Raw genomic sequence first — 19,113 nt, 5'->3', positions numbered from 1 at the left:
CCAGCCTGTATATTCTGTGTCTCTCCTCCCAGCCTCAGGACCCCCAGCATTCAGCCCTCCAGCCTGTATATTCTGTGTCTCTCCTCCCAGCCTCAGGACCCCCAGCGTTCAGCCCTCCAGCCTGTATATTCTGTGTCTCTCTCTCCCAGCCTCAGGACCCCCAGCGTTCAGCCCTCCAGCCTGTATATTCTGTGTCTCTCTCCTCCCAGCCTCAGGACCCCCAGCGTTCAGCCCTCCAGCCTGTATATTCTGTGTCTCTCTCCTCCCAGCCTCAGGACCCCCAGCGTTCAGCCCTCCAGCCTGTATATTCTGTGTCTCTCCTCCCAGCCTCAGGACCCCCAGCGTTCAGCCCTCCAGCCTGTATATTCTGTGTCTCTCCTCCCAGCCTCAGGACCCCCAGCGTTCAGCCCTCCAGCCTGTATATTCTGTGTCTCTCTCCTCCCAGCCTCAGGACCCCCAGCGTTCAGCCCTCCAGCCTGTATATTCTGTGTCTCTCCCCCCAGCTCAGGACCCCCAGCGTTCAGCCCTGCAGCCTGTATATTCTGTGTCTCTCCTCCCAGCCTCAGGACCCCCAGCGTTCAGCCCTCCAGCCTGTATATTCTGTCTCTCTCCTCCCAGCCTCAGGACCCCCAGCGTTCAGCCCTCCAGCCTGTATATTCTGTCTCTCTCCTCCCAGCCTCAGGACCCCCCAGCGTTCAGCCCTCCAGCCTGTATATTCTGTGTCTCTCCTCCCAGCCTCAGGACCCCCCAGCGTTCAGCCCTGCAGCCTGTTCAGCCATGAAACAGTCTCTGCTGCTCCGCTCCTCTCTGTTCCCTCTGCTCTACACGCTGTTCCACCGCGCACACACACACGGACACACCGTCGCTCGCCCTCTGCTGTTCGAGTGAGTTACACACACACACTGGGACACACACACACTGGGACACACACACACTGGGACACACACACACACACACACACTGGGACACACACACACACACACACACACACACACTGGGACACACACACACACTGGGACACACACACACCCACACACCTGTACACACACACACACACACACACACACACACACACACACACCACACACACTGGGACACACACACACACACACACACTGGGACACACACACACACACACACACTGGGACACACACACACACACACACACCATGGGACACACACACACACACACACTGGGACACACACACACACACACACACACACACTGGGACACACACACACTGGGACACACACACACCACACACTGGGACACACACACACTGGGACACACACACACACACACTGGGACACACACACACACACACACTGGGACACACACACACTGGGACACACACACACACACACACACTGGGACACACACACACACACCACTGGGACACACACACACACACACACACACACTGGGACACACACACACTGGGACACACACACACTGGGACACACACACACTGGGACACACACACTGGGACACACACACACTGGGACACACACACACTGGGACACACACACACACACACACAGCCTGGGACACACACACACACACACACTGGGACACACACAAACACACACAAACACACACTGGGACACACACAAACACACACTGGGACACACACACACTGTGACACACTGGGACACACACACACTGGGACACACACACACACACACACACACACTGGGACACACACAAACACACAAACACACACTGGGACACACACACTGGGACACACACACACTGGGACACACACACACTGGGACACACACACACTGGGACACACACACACACACACACACTGAGACACACACACACTGTGACACACACACACACACACTGGGACACACACACACACACACACACACACTGGGACACACACACACTGTGACACACACACACACTGGGACACACACACACACTGGGACACACACACACACTGGGACACACACACACACTGGGACACACACACACACTGGGACACACACACACACACACACTGGGACACACACACACACACACACACACTGGGACACACACACACACACACTGGGACACACACACACACACACTGGGACACACACACACACACACACACACACACTGGGACACACACACACACACACTGGGACACACACACACACACACTGGGACACACACACACACACACACACACACACACACACACTGGGACACACACACACACACACACACACACTGGGACACACACACACACACACACACTGGGACACACACACACACACTGGGACACACACACACACACACACACACACACACACTGGGACACACACACACACACACACACTGGGACACACACACACACACAGGGACACACACACACACACACACTGGGACACACACACACACACACACACTGGGACACACACACACACACACACACACTGGGACACACACACACACACACACACACACACACACACACACACACACACACACACACACACTGGGACACACACACACACACTACACACACACACACACACACACACACACACACTGGGACACACACACACACTGGGACACACACACACACTGGGACACACACACACACACTGGGACACACACACACACACACTGGGACACACACACACACACACACACAGGGACACACACACACACACACACTGGGACACACACACACACACACACACTGGGACACACACACACACACACACACTGGGACACACACACACACACTGGGACACACACACACACACTGGGACACACACACACACACACACACACACACACACACACTGGGACACACACACACACTGGGACACACACACACACTGGGACACACACACACACTGGGACACACACACACACACTGGGACACACACACACACACACTGGGACACACACACTGGGACACACACACACACACACTGGGACACACACACACACACACACACACACACACACTGGGACACACACACACACTGGGACACACACACACTGGGACACACTATACAGTACACTGGGACACTGGGACACACACACACACACACACACACACACACACACACACACACACTGGGACACCTAAAATTAATTTCTATTCACCTACCCCCAAGCCCCTAATTATAAACTGGGTGGACACCTCTGACTGCTGACATCAGACCGTATACATGTATGGGACACACACACACAGACCGTATACATGTATATTCACCTCTGACTGGGGTATACAGACCGTACACATGTATGTTCACCTCTGACTGCTGACGGTATATCAGACATACATGTATATTCACACTGGGCTGACTGTACACAGACACACATGTACACCTCTGACTGGGACACACACACACACACACAGACCGTACATGTATGTTCACCTCTGACTGCTGACGGTACATCAGACCTGTATACACACCTCACTGCTGGGACACACACACACACATCAGACCGTATACACATGTACATTCACCTCTGACTGCTGACGGTACATCAGACACGTATACATGTATGTTCACCTCTGACTGCTGGGTATACACACCGTATACATGTACATTCACCTCTGACTGGGACGGTATATCAGACCGTATACATGTATATTCACCTCTGACTGCTGACGGTATATCAGACCGTATACATGTATATTCACCTCTAACTGCTGACGGTATATCAGACCGTATACATGTATATTCACCTCTGACTGCTGACGGTATATCAGACCCTAATTATAAACTGGGTGGTTCGAGCTCTGACTGCTGACGGTATATCAGACCGTATACATGTATATTCACCTCTCTAATTACGTTGGTAACCAGTTTATAATAGCAATAAGGCTCCTCGGAGGACGGAGGACGGCCCACTACGTTGTACCTGGACACAGCCCTTAGCCGCGGTATATTGGTCATATATCACACCCCCCTCAGGCCTTAATTGTAACCCTAAACCTAATCCCTGAGTTTAAAATGGCCTTTGTCCTCATGGGGATGTGGAAAATGTTTCTACAAGGGAGAACTTTCCTTGTTTCACTCTCCTCGTGGGAGATTTTAGGTCCCCACAAGGATAGAAGAACCAACACACACACACACACACACACACACACACACACACACACAGCTCTTTCAGGATGTTCCTGACCAATGTGTGTTCATATTTTTAGGTTCCCCAAGGACGTGAGAACGTATGGGATAGACAGACAGTTCCTATGGGGGAAGAGTTTGATGGTGACACCAGTATTAGATCCAGGTGTGGACTATGTTGTGGGCTACTTCCCTCAGGGTCTCTGGTACGACTACTACACGGTAAGAACACAGCTATATATATTAACTATACATAACCCTTAATAACCCTTAATAACCCTTAATAACCCTTAGTAACCCTTAGTAACCCTAACCCCAGGTCTCTACTATACAGTAAGAACACAGCTATATATATCAACTATACATAACCCTTAGTAACCCTTAATAACCCTTAGTAACCCTTAATAACCCTTAATAACCCTAAATAACCCTAAATAACCCTTAATAACCCTTAATAACCCTTAATAACCCTTAGTAAACCTTAGTAACCCTTAATAACCCTAACCCCAGGTCTCTACTATACAGTAACAACACAGCTATATATATTAACTATACATAACCCTTAATAACCCTTAATAACCCTTAATAACCCTAACCCCAGGTCTCTACTATACAGTAACAACACAGCTATATATATCAACTATACATAACCCTTAATAACCCTTAATAACCCTTAATAACCCTAACCCCAGGTCTCTACTATACAGTAACAACACAGCTATATATATCAACTATACATAACCCTTAATAACCCTTAATAACCCTAACCCCAGGTCTCTGCTATACAGTAACAACACAGCTATATATATCAACTATACATAACCCTTAATAACCCTAACCCCAGGTCTCTACTATACAGTAACAACACAGCTATATATATTAACTATACATAACCCTTAATAACCCTTAATAACCCTAACCCCAGGTCTCTACTATACAGTAACAACACAGCTATATATATTAACTATACATAACCCTTAATAACCCTTAATAACCCTTAATAACCCTTAATAACCCTTAATAACCCTAACCCCAGGTCTCTACTATACAGTAACAATACAGCTATATATATTAACTATACATAACCCTTAATAACCCTTAATAACCCTAACCCCAGGTCTCTACTATACAGTAACAATACAGCTATATATATTAACTATACATAACCCTTAATAACCCTTAATAACCCTAACCCCAGGTCTCTACTATACAGTAACAACACAGCTATATATATTAACTATACATAACCCTTAGTAACCCTAACCCCAGGTCTCTACTATACAGTAACAACACAGCTATATATATTAACTATACATAACCCTTAATAACCCTTAATAACCCTTAATAACCCTTAATAACCCTAACCCCAGGTCTCTACTATACAGTAAGAACACAGCTATATATATTAACTATACATAACCCTTAATAACCCTTAATAACCCTAACCCCAGGTCTCTGCTATACAGTAACAACACAGCTATATATATTAACTATACATAACCCTTAATAACCCTTAATAACCCTAAATAACCCTTAATAACCCTTAATAACCCTAACCCCAGGTCTCTACTATACAGTAACAACACAGCTATATATATTAACTATACATAACCCTTAATAACCCTTAATAACCCTAACCCCAGGTCTCTACTATACAGTAAGAACACAGCTATATATATTAACTATACATAACCCTTAATAACCCTTAATAACCCTTAATAACCCTAACCCCAGGTCTCTACTATACAGTAACAACACAGCTATATATATTAACTATACATAACCCTTAATAACCCTTAATAACCCTAACCCCAGGTCTCTACTATACAGTAACACAGCTATATATATCAACTATACATAACCCTTAATAACCCTTAATAACCCTAACCCCAGGTCTCTACTATACAGTAAGAACACAGCTATATATATTAACTATACATAACCCTTAATAACCCTTAATAACCCTTAATAACCCTAACCCCAGGTCTCTACTATACAGTAACAACACAGCTATATATATTAACTATACATAACCCTTAATAACCCTTAATAACCCTTAATAACCCTAACCCCAGGTCTCTACTATACAGTAACAACACAGCTATATATATTAACTATACATAACCCTTAATAACCCTTAATAACCCTAACCCCAGGTCTCTACTATACAGTAAGAACACAGCTATATATATTAACTATACATAACCCTTAATAACCCTAACCCTAGGTCTCTACTATACAGTAACAACACAGCTATACCCCATTAACTATACATAACCCTTAATAACCCTAATAACCCTAACCCCAGGTCTCTACTATACAGTAACACAGCTATATATATCAACTATACATAACCCTTAATAACCCTTAATAACCCTAACCCCAGGTCTCTACTATACAGTAAGAACACAGCTATATATATTAACTATACATAACCCTTAATAACCCTTAATAACCCTAACCCCAGGTCTCTACTATACAGTAACAACACAGCTATATATATTAACTATACATAACCCTTAATAACCCTTAATAACCCTTAATAACCCTAACCCCAGGTCTCTACTATACAGTAACAACACAGCTATATATATTAACTATACATAACCCTTAATAACCCTTAATAACCCTAACCCCAGGTCTCTACTATACAGTAAGAACACAGCTATATATATCAACTATACATAACCCTTAATAACCCTTAATAACCCTAACCCCAGGTCTCTACTATACAGTAAGAACACAGCTATATATATTAACTATACATAACCCTTAATAACCCTTAATAACCCTAACCCCAGGTCTCTACTATACAGTAAGAACACAGCTATATATATTAACTATACATAACCCTTAATAACCCTTAATAACCCTTAATAACCCTAACCCCAGGTCTCTACTATACAGTAACAACACAGCTATATATATTAACTATACATAACCCTTAATAACCCTTAATAACCCTTAATAACCCTAACCCCAGGTCTCTACTATACAGTAACAACACAGCTATATATATTAACTATACATAACCCTTAATAACCCTTAATAACCCTAACCCCAGGTCTCTACTATACAGTAAGAACACAGCTATATATATTAACTATACATAACCCTTAATAACCCTTAATAACCCTAACCCCAGGTCTCTACTATACAGTAACAACACAGCTATATATATTAACTATACATAACCCTTAATAACCCTTAATAACCCTAACCCCAGGTCTCTACTATACAGTAAGAATACAGCTATATATATCAACTATACATAACCCTTAATAACCCTAACCCCAGGTCTCTACTATACAGTAAGAACACAGCTATATATATTAACTATACATAACCCTTAATAACCCTTAATAACCCTAACCCCAGGTCTCTACTATACAGTAAGAACACAGCTATATATATTAACTATACATAACCCTTAATAACCCTTAATAACCCTTAATAACCCTAACCCCAGGTCTCTACTATACAGTAACAACACAGCTATATATATTAACTATACATAACCCTTAATAACCCTTAATAACCCTAACCCCAGGTCTCTACTATACAGTAACAACACAGCTATATATATTAACTATACATAACCCTTAATAACCCTTAATAACCCTTAATAACCCTAACCCCAGGTCTCTACTATACAGTAAGAACACAGCTATATATATTAACTATACATAACCCTTAATAACCCTAACCCCAGGTCTCTGCTATACAGTAAGAACACAGCTATATATATTAACTATACATAACCCTTAATAACCCTTAATAACCCTAACCCCAGGTCTCTACTATACAGTAAGAACACAGCTATATATATTAACTATACATAACCCTTAATAACCCTTAATAACCCTTAATAACCCTAACCCCAGGTCTCTACTATACAGTAAGAACACAGCTATATATATTAACTATACATAACCCTTAGTAACCCTTAGTAACCCTAACCCCAGGTTATAGGAATTCTGGGTAATGACAAATAGAATGTGATGGTGGTTACAAGGCTTTTGTTTCAGGCTTCAGAGAACGTCACTTCCACTGAGCGGACAAAACATTAGGAACACCTTCCTGATATTGAGTTACACCCCCATTCAGAACAGCCTTGATTTGCCTGGACTCCACAAGGTGTGGAAAGCGTTCCACAGGGATGCTGGTCCATGTTGACTCCACAAGGTGTGGAAAGCGTTCCACAGGGATGCTGGTCCATGTTGACTCCACAAGGTGTGGAAAGCGTTCCACGGGGATGCTGGTCCATGTTGACTCCACAAGGTGTGGAAAGCGTTCCACAGGGATGCTGGCCCATGTTGACTCCAATGTTTCCCACTGTTGTGTCAAGTTGGCTGGATGTCCTTTGTGTGGTGGACCATTCTTGATACACACAGGAAACTGGTGAGCAGGGAAAAACCCAGCAGCGTTGCAGTTCTTGATAAAAACCGGTGCACCTGGCACCTACCTTACCCTGTTCAAAGGCACTTAAATATTTTGTCACACATACTCAATTGTCTCAAGGTTTAAAAGTCCTTCTTTAACCCGTCTCCTCCCCTTCATCTACACTGATTGATTTGAAGTGGAATCAATAAGGGATCATAGCTTTCACCTGGATTCACCTGGTCAGTCTGTCATGGAAAAAGCAGGCGTTCTTAATGTTTTGTTCAGTGTATAATTCACATGCTGAATATTGAATCTCTCCTGTCTCTCTTTCCTCTGTCTGCTCTCTCTCCTCTCCTCCCTCTCTCTCCTCTCTCTCCCTCTCTCTCCTCTCTCTCTCCTCTCTCTCCTCTCTCTCTCTCTCTCTCTCTCTCTCTCCTCTCCTCTCTCTCCTCTCTCCCTCTCTCTCCTCTCTCTCCTCTCTCTCTCTCTCTCCCTCCCTCTCCTCTCTCTCTCCCCTCCCTCTCCTCTCTCTCTCTCCCTCCCTCTCCCTCTCTCTCCTCTCCCTCCCTCTCCTCTCTCTCCTCTCCTCTCCTCTCCTCTCCTCCCTCTCCCTCCCTCCCTCCCTCCCTCCCTCCTCCCTCTCCTCTCTCTCTCTCCCTCCCTCTCCTCTCTCTCTCTCTCTCTCTCTCTCCCTCCCTCTCCTCTCTCCCTCCCTCTCCTCTCTCCCCTCTCCTCTCTCTCTCCCTCTCCTCTCTCTCCCTCTCCTCTCTCCCTCTCTCTCTCTCCCTCTCTCCCTCTCTCTCCTCTCTCCTCTCTCTCTCCTCCTCTCTCCTCTCTCTCTCTCTCCTCTCTCCCCCTCTCTCCCCCTCCCCCTCCCCTCCCTCCCTCTCCTCCCTCCCTCCCTCTCTCCCTCCCTCTCCTCTCTCTCCCTCCCTCGGTCTCCTCTCTCTCCCCAACTTCCCTTGTCTCTCTGTCTCTCCTCTCTCAGGGTGATTCTATCCGTAGTAAAGGAGAAGAGTTGAGGCTCAAGGCTCCTCTAGAGCATATCAACCTTCACCTGAGAGAAGGAGCTGTCATACCTACACAGGTAAACAGACAGATGTGTATACTGTACTCTATCATCTACTGCATCTTTATGTAATACATGTATCACTAGCCACTTTAACTATGCCACTTTGTTTACATACTCATCTCATATGTATATACTGTACTTGATACCATCTACTGTATCTTGCCTATGCTGCTCTGTACCATCACTCATTCATATATCCTTATGTACATATTCTTTATCCCCTTACACTGTGTATAAGACAGTAGTTGTGGAATTGTTAGTTAGATTACTCGTTGGTTATTACTGCATTGTCGGAACTAGAAGCACAGGCATTTCGCTACACTCGCATTACCATCTACTAACCATGTGTATGTGACAAATAAAATTTGATTTGATTTGTTAACATATGTTTCCCATGCCAATAAAGCCCCTTAAAGCCCCTTGAATTGAATTGACAGAGACAGAGTCAGAGAGACAGAGAGAGAGAGTGTTTTACTGTAGGGAGGAACAAATTTCCTCTGTGTCTCTGCTGTGAGGGGCACCTGATCACTGTCGGACTGTCGGACCGTCACATCCTGCCAAACGTAATCACATTTACCACAGGGGTGCGACATCTAAATCTGCCCCCCCCTAAACTTGAGACACTGTGTGTGACAACTAAATAAGCCCGTCTCTAACTAGGTGTCCACTGTGTGCAACGCCCAAATAATCCCCCCTCGAACCAGAGACATACTGTGTGCGACATCTAACTCTGCTCACCCCCGAAACATAAGGCATACTGTGTGCCACCTCTAAATATGTCCCCATCTTAACAAGACCCAAACGTTTTCATCATTGTACCACTGATACCAGAGAGAGAGAGTGTTTTACTGTAGGGAGGAACACATTTCCTCTGTGTCTCTGCTGTGAGGGGCACCTGTTCACTGTCGGACCGTTAACATCTGCTAACCGTGTGTATGTGACAAATGAAATGGGATTTGATTTGAGACAATAGATCATCAGGTAGCTGGATCATCATGTTATTGGGGCTCCTGAGGAGTTGCAGCGGTTTAAGGCACTGCATCTCAGTGCTAGTGGCGTCACTACAGACCCCGGTTCGATTCCAGGCTGTACTACAACCGACTGTGATTGGGAGTCCCATAGGGCGGCGCACAATTGGCCCAGCGTCGTCCGGGTTTGGCCCATGGGTAGGCCGTCATTGTAAATAAGAATTTGTTCTTAACGGACTTGCCTAGTTAAATAAATGTTAAGTCAAAACAATGATCACTACAGAGTTTCAGAGGGTTAATAGGAAGATGACACAAAGTGGATGGTCAGGCATCGATATCGAAAATAATTAATCACTGTGTGTCTCTCTATTCCTCTTTCTCTGTGTCTCTCCCTCGGTCTCTTTCGTTCTCTCTGTGTCTGTCTGTCGCTGTCTGTCTGTGTGTGTCGCTGTTTGTCTGTGTGTCGCTGTCTGTGTCTGTCTGTGTCTCTCTCTGTCTGTTTGTGTCTCTCTCTCTGTCTGTTTGTGTCTCTCTGTTTGTCTCTCTGTGTCTGTGTGTCTCTCTCTGTGTGTGTCTCTCTCTGTGTGTGTCTCTCTGTGTGTGTGTCTCTCTCTGTGTGTGTGTGTCTCTCTCTGTGTGTGTGTCTCTCTCTGTGTGTGTCTCTCTCTGTGTCTGTTTGTGTCTCTCTCTCTGTCTGTTTGTGTCTCTCTCTGTGTCTGTGTGTGTCTCTCTCTGTGTGTGTGTGTCTCTCTCTCTGTCTGTTTGTGTCTCTCTCTCTGTCTGTTTGTGTCTCTCTCTGTGTCTGTGTGTGTCTCTCTCTGTGTCTGTGTGTGTCTCTCTCTGTGTCTGTGTGTGTCTCTCTGTGTGTGTCTCTCTCTGTGTGTGTGTCTCTCTGTGTGTTGCTCCCTTTGTAGCGTCCCAACACAACCCTGTTTGTGAGCAGTGGTCAGCCGCTCCACCTCGTGTCCAGTCTGTCTGAAGACGGCTCGGCCGGAGGAGAGCTGTTCTGGGACGACGGAGAGAGCATCGACACCTTTGAGACAGACCAGTACGCTCACGTAGTGTTCACTGTGGTGAAGGTACGCTCCGACCGCTACAGACCAGTACGCTCCGACCGCTACAGACCAGTACGCTCCGACCACTACAGACCAGTACGCTCCGACCACTACAGACCAGTACGCTCCGACCACTACAGACCAGTACGCTCCGACCACTACAGACCAGTACGCTCCGACCGCTACAGACCAGTACGCTCCGACCGCTACAGACAGTACGCTCCGACCACTACAGACCAGTACGCTCCGACCACTACAGACCAGTACGCTCCGACCACTACAGACCAGTACGCTCCGACCACTACAGACCAGTACGCTCCGACCACTACAGACCAGTACGCTCCGACCGCTACAGACCAGTACGCTCCGACCGCTACAGACCAGTACGCTCCGACCGCTACAGACCAGTACGCTCCGACCGCTACAGACCAGTACGCTCCGACCGCTACAGACCAGTACGCTCCGACCGCTACAGACCAGTACGCTCCGACCGCTAGACCAGTACGCTCCGACCGCTACAGACCAGTCGCTGACCGGACCAGTACGCTCCGACCGCTACAGACCAGTACGCTCCGACCGCTACAGACCAGTACGCTCCGACCGCTACAGACCAGTACGCTCCGACCGCTACAGACCAGTACGCTCCGACCGCTACAGACCAGTACGCTCCGACCGCTACAGACCAGTACGCTCCGACCGCTACAGACCAGTACGCTCCGACCGCTACAGACCAGTACGCTCCGACCGCTACAGACCAGTACGCACAGACCAGTACGCTCCGACCACTACAGACCAGTACGCTCCGACCACTACAGACCAGTACGCTCCGACCACAACAGACCAGTACGCTCCGACCACTACAGACCAGTACGCTCCGACCACTACAGACCAGTACGCTCCTCCGACCAGTACGCTCCGACCACTACAGACCAGTACGCTCCGACCACTACAGACCAGTACGCTCCGACCACTACAGACCAGTACACTCCGACCACTACAGACCAGTACGCTCCGACCACTACAGACCAGTACGCTCCGACCACTACAGACCAGTACGCTCCGACCACTACAGACCAGTACGCTCCGACCACTATGCAACCTTCCAGTTACTAGTCCAACGCTCTAACCACTATAACCATGACAGCTGGTTCTATTAACACTATTACCTTCACCTCTTCTCTACCTATTGTGTTCTAGAACACGATGACATCGGAGGTGCTGCACGACCACGTGGAGGCTTCCTACATCACTGTGGAAACAGCCTCCTTCTATGGCGTGAAGGTGGAGCCTACCAGGGTTATGGTCAACTCCCATGACGCTGCATTCACCTACAGAGCCAATCAGGTGAGACTTGGTGTCAGGAGTCAAAGGTTAAGTGTTTTTTAAAGTTCAGATAATGTTTTAGAGCAGCCATACTCACAATAAAACATTTTTTTAAAGGAATGTAGGGACCTCCCGAGTGGCGCAGGGGTCTAAGGCATTGATCAGTGCTAGAGGTGCCATTACAGATCCGGGTTTGATCCCGGGCTGTGTCGCAGCCAGCCGCGACCGGGAGACTCATGAGGCGGCGCACAATTGGCCCAGCGCCGCCCGGGTTGTCCTTGTCTCATCGCGCTCTAGCGACTCCTTGTGGCGGGCCGGGCGCAGTGCGCGCTGACTTCGGTCGCCAGCTGGTACAGTGTTTCCTCCGACTGTGTCCAGAAGCAGTGCGGCCTGGCGGGATCGTGTTTCGGAGGGACGCATTGGTTCTCGACCATCGCCTCTCCCGAGTCCTTACGAGATGTTGCAGCCATGAGACTTGTAACTACCAATTGGCTATCATGAAGAAGAGGGTCAAAAAAAGGTCAAATAAAATAAGGAACGTCGTCGTGTTGAGTTGTAATAGTAGATAAGCACAAGGTGCCATTTGTAAATGTAGTCGTAGAGTTGTAATGTAAATGTAGTCATCGTGCTGAGAGTTGTAATAGCAGAAAAGCACAAGGTGCCATTTGTAAATGTAGTCGTCGTGTTGAGAGTTGTAATGTAAATGTAGTCATCGTGCTGAGAGTTGTAATAGTAGATAAGCACAAGGTGCCATTTGTAAATGTAGTCGTCGTGTTGAGAGTTGTAATGTAAATGTAGTCATCGTGCTGAGAGTTGTAATAGCAGAAACGCACAAGGTGCCATTTGTAAATGTAGTCATCGTGTTGAGGGTTGTAATAGCAGAAAAGCACAAGGTGCCATTCGTAAATGTAGTCGTCGTGTTGAGAGTTGTAATAGCAGAAACGCACAAGGTGCCATTTGTAAATGTAGTCATCGTGTTGAGTTGTAATGTAAATGTAGTCATCGTGCTGAGAGTTGTAATAGCAGAAACGCACAAGGTGCCATTTGTAAATGTAGTCTTGTCCCAATGTAAATGTAGTCATCGTGTGAGAGTTGTAATAGCAGAAACGCACAAGGTGCCATTTGTAAATGTAGTCATCGTGTTGAGGGTTGTAATAGCAGAAACGCTGCCATTTGTAAATGTAGTCATCGTGTTGAGGGTTGTAATCCAGAAAAGCACAAGGTGCCATTCGTAAATGTAGTCGTCGTGTTGAGAGTTGTAATAGCAGAAACGCACAAGGTGCCATTTGTAAATGTAGTCATCGTGTTGAGAGTTGTAATAGCAGAAACGCACAAGGTGCCATTTGTAAATGTAGTCATCGTGTTGAGGGTTGTAATAGCAGAAAAGCACAAGGTGCCATTTGTAAATGTAGTCGTCGTGTTGAGAGTTGTAATGTAAATGTAGTCATCGTGCTGAGAGTTGTAATAGCAGAAACGCACAAGGTGCCATTTGTAAATGTAGTCATCGTGTTGAGGGTTGTAATAGCAGAAAAGCACAAGGTGCCATTCGTAAATGTAGTCGTCGTGCACGGACAGTTCTCCTCTGATGATGATATTTTTCTCCCCAATTTCGTGATATCCAATTGGTAGTTAGTCTTGTCCCATCGCTGCAACTCCGGTATGGACTCGGGAGAGGCGAAGGTCGAGAGCCGTGTGTCCTCTGAAACCCTGCCAAGTCCCACTGCTTCTAGACACACTGGTCGCTGAACCCGGAAGCCAACCGCACCGATGTGTCGGAGGAAACGCCGTACACCTGGCGACCGTGTCAGCGTGGCCCGCCACAGGAGTCGCTAGAGCGCGACGGGACAAGGACATCCCAGCTGGCCAAACCCTCCCCTAACCCTCGACGACGCTGGGCCAATTGTGCGTCACCTCGTGGGTCTCCCAGTGTGACACATGTAGTGCCGTAGCCTGCCCCGACACTCGGGAGACCCCCAGCATCCACTCTTCTGGGAGGGCTTTCCACTAGATGTTGGAACATTGCTGCTATAACAGCCTTCACTCTTCTGGGAAGGCTTTCCACTAGATGTTGGAACATTGCTGCTATAACAGCCTTCACTCTTCTGGGAAGGCTTTCCACTAGATGATGGAACATTGCTGCGGGGACTTGCTTCCATTCAGCCACGAGCATTAGTGAGGTCGGGTACTGATGTTGGGCGATTAGGCCTGGCACGCAGTCGGCGTTCGAATTCATCACAAAGGTGTTCAATGGGGTTGAGGTCAGGGCTCTGTACAGGCCAGTCATGTTCTTCCACCCGATCTCGACAAACCATTTCTGAATGGACCTCGCTTTGTGCACGGGGGCATTGTCATGCTGAAACAGGAAAGGGCCTTCCACAATCTGTTGGAAGCACAGAATCATCTAGAATGTCATTGCATGCTGTAGTGTTGAGATTTCCTTTCACTGGAACTAAGGAGCCCGAACCATGAAAAACAGCCCCAGACCATTATTCCTCCTCCACCAAACTTTACAGTTGGCACTATGCATTGGGGCAGGTAGCGTTCTCCTGGCATCCGTCGGACGGTGAAGCGTGATTCATCCCTCCAGAGAAGGCGTTTCCAGAGTCCAGTGGCGGCGAGCTTTACACCACTCCAGCCAACGCTTGGCATTGCATGCTGATGTTAGACGCTTGAAGCTTGAAGCTCTCAACGAACCGTTCTTGTGCCGACGTTGCTTCCAGAGGCAGTTTGGAACTTGGTAGTGAGTGTTACAGCTGAGGACAGGTCCCGTTCTGCCGAGCCGTTGTTGCTCCTAGATGTTTCCACTTCACCATAACAGCACTGACAGTTAGTTGACCGGGGCGGCTCTAGCAGGGCTGAAATTTAGACTTTTTGGAAAGGTGGCATCCTATGGACAGTGCCACGTTGAAAGTCACTGAGCTCTTCAGTAAGTCTTTTCTACTGCCAATGTTTGTCTATGGAGATTGCATGGCTGTGTGCTTGATACACCTTTATACACCTGTCAGCAAGGGGTGTGGCCGAAATAGCCAAATCCACTCATTAAAAAGTGTGTGTGTGTGTGTGTGTTCACCAATCAAATAGTGTGTGAACAGTTTAGGGTCGCATGGGTTGTGAACTGGGGGTTTGTTACTACACCGACAAGGCTGATAAATGACACCATCCATCCTGACCTTTGCCCCCTAGGAAATGTGTGAGTTGACTAGTAGTAGTGGAGTCTCTCAATGTTTAGAGGGAAATGACATCTGTGGTTTGTTATTAATGTATCTCTGTTTCTCCGTTCGTCTCCCTCTAGGTGTTGACTGTAACAGATCTGGGATTGAATCTCAGCCAGAACTTCACCATCAATTGGATCTAGCAGCTTTTCCCCAAAAATTGGGAATTCCGACCTTTTCGAATGTTTGATGGTTTTTCCTTCCCTGACGGTCTCTACTGCTTTACGCCCCACGGCCGTGACCGAAATGGCACCCTATTCCCTATATAGTGTACTACCAGGGCTCAAAACATGCTCACTGTAGGACACATCATATGTTGCTCCGGGTGGAATTGAATCCTAACCTGAACCATTAGATACTAATCTCACCACTGATCTAGGACCAGATTACCCTCCTACAATCCTAACCTGAACCATTAGATACTAACCTAGGACCAGATTACCCTCCTACAATCCTAACCTGAACCATTAGATACTAACCTAACCACTGATCTAGGACCAGTGTCTAGGACTGGGTTCCCCAACGGGTTTTATTTGACCCCCCTCCCAGTTTTCTGAGCATATCTTTTTTATATCAAGACAAGATAATTCATTTTTATTGTTAGACATTTAAAAAAAAAAAATTGTAACACCAGATATTTTTATTTTGTAAATGTGTTCCCAGGCATAGTAGAGAGACACGTGATTGTATACCCATGTAGGCAAGGTTTGAAATGATGTGTTTTAGTCAAATTATTTTATCTGTTTGTTTGGGCTTGTTGCAGTGAAATTACAGTCTACAAATGATTTGTAATTGTATTCCGGACCCAACTATCCGCTCACGAAACATATCGGCCCGTTGCTACTACTTCCTCCCTGTCTGAATCTAGTTGATGATCTCTGGTCTAGGGGACTACTACTTCCTCCCTGTCTGAATCTAGTTGATGATCTCTGGTCTAGGGGACTACTACTTCCTCCCTGTCTGAATCTAGTTGATGATCTCTGGTCTAGAGGACTACTTCCTCCCTGTTTGAGTCTAGTTGATGATCCCTGGTCTACTACTACTTCCTCCCTGTCTTGAATCTAGTACTGATGATCCCTGGTCTAGGGGACTACTACTTCCTCCCTGTCTGAATCTAGTTGATGATCTCTGGTCTAGGGGACTACTACTTCCTCCCTGTCTGAATCTAGTTGATGATCTCTGGTCTAGGGGACTACTACTTCCTCCCTGTCTGAATCTAGTTGATGATCCCTGGTCTAGGGGACTACTACTTCCTCCCTGTCTGAATCTAGTTGATGATCCCTGGTCTAGGGGACTACTACTTCCTCCCTGTCTGAATCTAGTTGATGATCCCTGGTCTAGGGGACTACTACTTCCTCCCTGTCTGAATCTAGTTGATGATCCCTGGTCTAGGGGACTACTACTTCCTCCCTGTCTGAATCTAGTTGATGATCCCTGGTCTAGGAGACTACTTCCTTCCTGTCTGCTGTAACTGTGCCAAAAATGGTCTGTCCCAAATACCACCCTATTCCCTATAGTGTACTACTAATGACCAGGGCCCTTGTATATAGGGTATAGGGTGCCATTTTGGACAGGTATAGTCTCTGTGAAGCTTTATAGTGGTGGTGATAGTATTTTTTCCCCCATGTGACAGGTAGGCCTACATTTACTGAGGCACAGCCTAGGCTACAGTAATATAAAGACTGAATAAGCGTCTAATTTACCCATCTCTAGCTGGCTTTCAGGGGCACCTTGTTTTTTAATTGTAAAGATTTGTAATTTGTATTGCGGCTGCAGAGTTTTAAAACCACTTGTCACTCGAATATCGTTGCTTTAAATCAACGAAATATTACGAAAGGTACGCCTGTTAATTATACGTAAGGCCCTATTATATTACCAAAGTTAGAATAAAATCAGCTCGCCTCTATACTATATATATATATATATATATATATATATACTAGCTGCATGTCTCTTCCAACTGTATCATGGTTTGAACAATGTGAGTAATTCCAGTCCATATAATATACATATATAATAATATATAATATAATATACAGTATAATACAGTACAGTATAATACAGTACAGTCATACAGTTCACACTCCTATTATATTACCAAAGTTAGAATAAAATCAGCTCGTCTCTACTAGCTGCATGTCTCTTCCAACTGTATCATGGTTTGAACAATGTGAGTAATTCCAGTCCATATAATATACAGTATAGTAATACAGTATAATACAGTACAATACAGTACAGTATAATACAGTAGTACAGTAATACAGTATAATACACAGTATAATACAGTACAATACAGTACAGTACAGTAGTACAGTATAATACAGTAGTACAGTATAATACAGTATAATACAGTACAGTAGTACAGTAATACAGTAATACAGTACAGTAGTACAGTATAATACAGTACAGTACAATACAGTATACAGTAGTCAGTATACAGTAGTACAGTAATACAGTATAATACAGTACAGTAGTACAGTACAGTACAGTATACAGTAATACAGTACAGTAGTACAGTAATACAGTATAATACACAGTATAATACAGTACAATACAGTACAGTACAGTAGTACAGTATAATACAGTAGTACAGTATAATACAGTATAATACAGTACAGTAGTACAGTAGTACAGTAATACAGTACAGTAGTACAGTATAATACAGTACAGTCATACAGTTCACACTCAACAAGCCTCCTGGAGCGAGTTTCATTTATTTACCCAACAGAGGACATAGCTAGCTACATCTATGGGCTTTTCTGTTTTTCTGTCGCGCAGTAGCCTATATCATATATGTATTGGATAACAGCACAATATTTTTGACTTTTTTGGGGCTTGGGCTCATTAAATATCTTTTAATGTAGGGCTCATTAAATGTCTTTAATGTAGGGCTCATTAAATATCTTTTAATGTAGGGCTCAGTAAATGTCTTTAATGTAGGGCTCATTAAATGTCTTTAATGTAGGGCTCAGTAAATGTCTTTAATGTAGGGCTCATCAGGCTTGAAATGT

At 45.8% G+C, this 19,113-nt stretch overlaps 1 protein-coding gene across 2 annotated transcripts in view; it reads left to right on the top strand.

Moving 5' to 3' along the window:
• gaa2 (alpha glucosidase 2) overlaps positions 1 to 16,574 on the top strand; it is a 36,696-nt gene extending 20,122 nt beyond the window's left edge. For both annotated transcript variants that reach the window (XM_042316472.1, XM_042316473.1), the window contains exons 16-21: positions 736 to 884; positions 4,170 to 4,311; positions 9,461 to 9,559; positions 11,427 to 11,591; positions 12,765 to 12,911; positions 16,183 to 16,574. In XM_042316472.1, the coding sequence (XP_042172406.1) occupies positions 736 to 884; positions 4,170 to 4,311; positions 9,461 to 9,559; positions 11,427 to 11,591; positions 12,765 to 12,911; positions 16,183 to 16,245 (765 nt within the window). In that variant the 3' untranslated portion in view covers positions 16,246 to 16,574. The remainder of the gene's footprint in view (positions 1 to 735; positions 885 to 4,169; positions 4,312 to 9,460; positions 9,560 to 11,426; positions 11,592 to 12,764; positions 12,912 to 16,182) is intronic.
• The last annotated feature ends 2,539 nt before the right edge of the window (positions 16,575 to 19,113 follow it).

Source organism: Oncorhynchus tshawytscha, unplaced genomic scaffold, assembly GCF_018296145.1.
Source record: "Oncorhynchus tshawytscha isolate Ot180627B unplaced genomic scaffold, Otsh_v2.0 Un_contig_3519_pilon_pilon, whole genome shotgun sequence".
In the NCBI taxonomy this organism is placed as follows: Eukaryota; Metazoa; Chordata; class Actinopteri; order Salmoniformes; family Salmonidae; genus Oncorhynchus; species Oncorhynchus tshawytscha.
The sequence above is the reverse complement of the archived record's forward strand: the minus strand, read 5'-3'. Positions and strand labels throughout refer to the sequence as shown.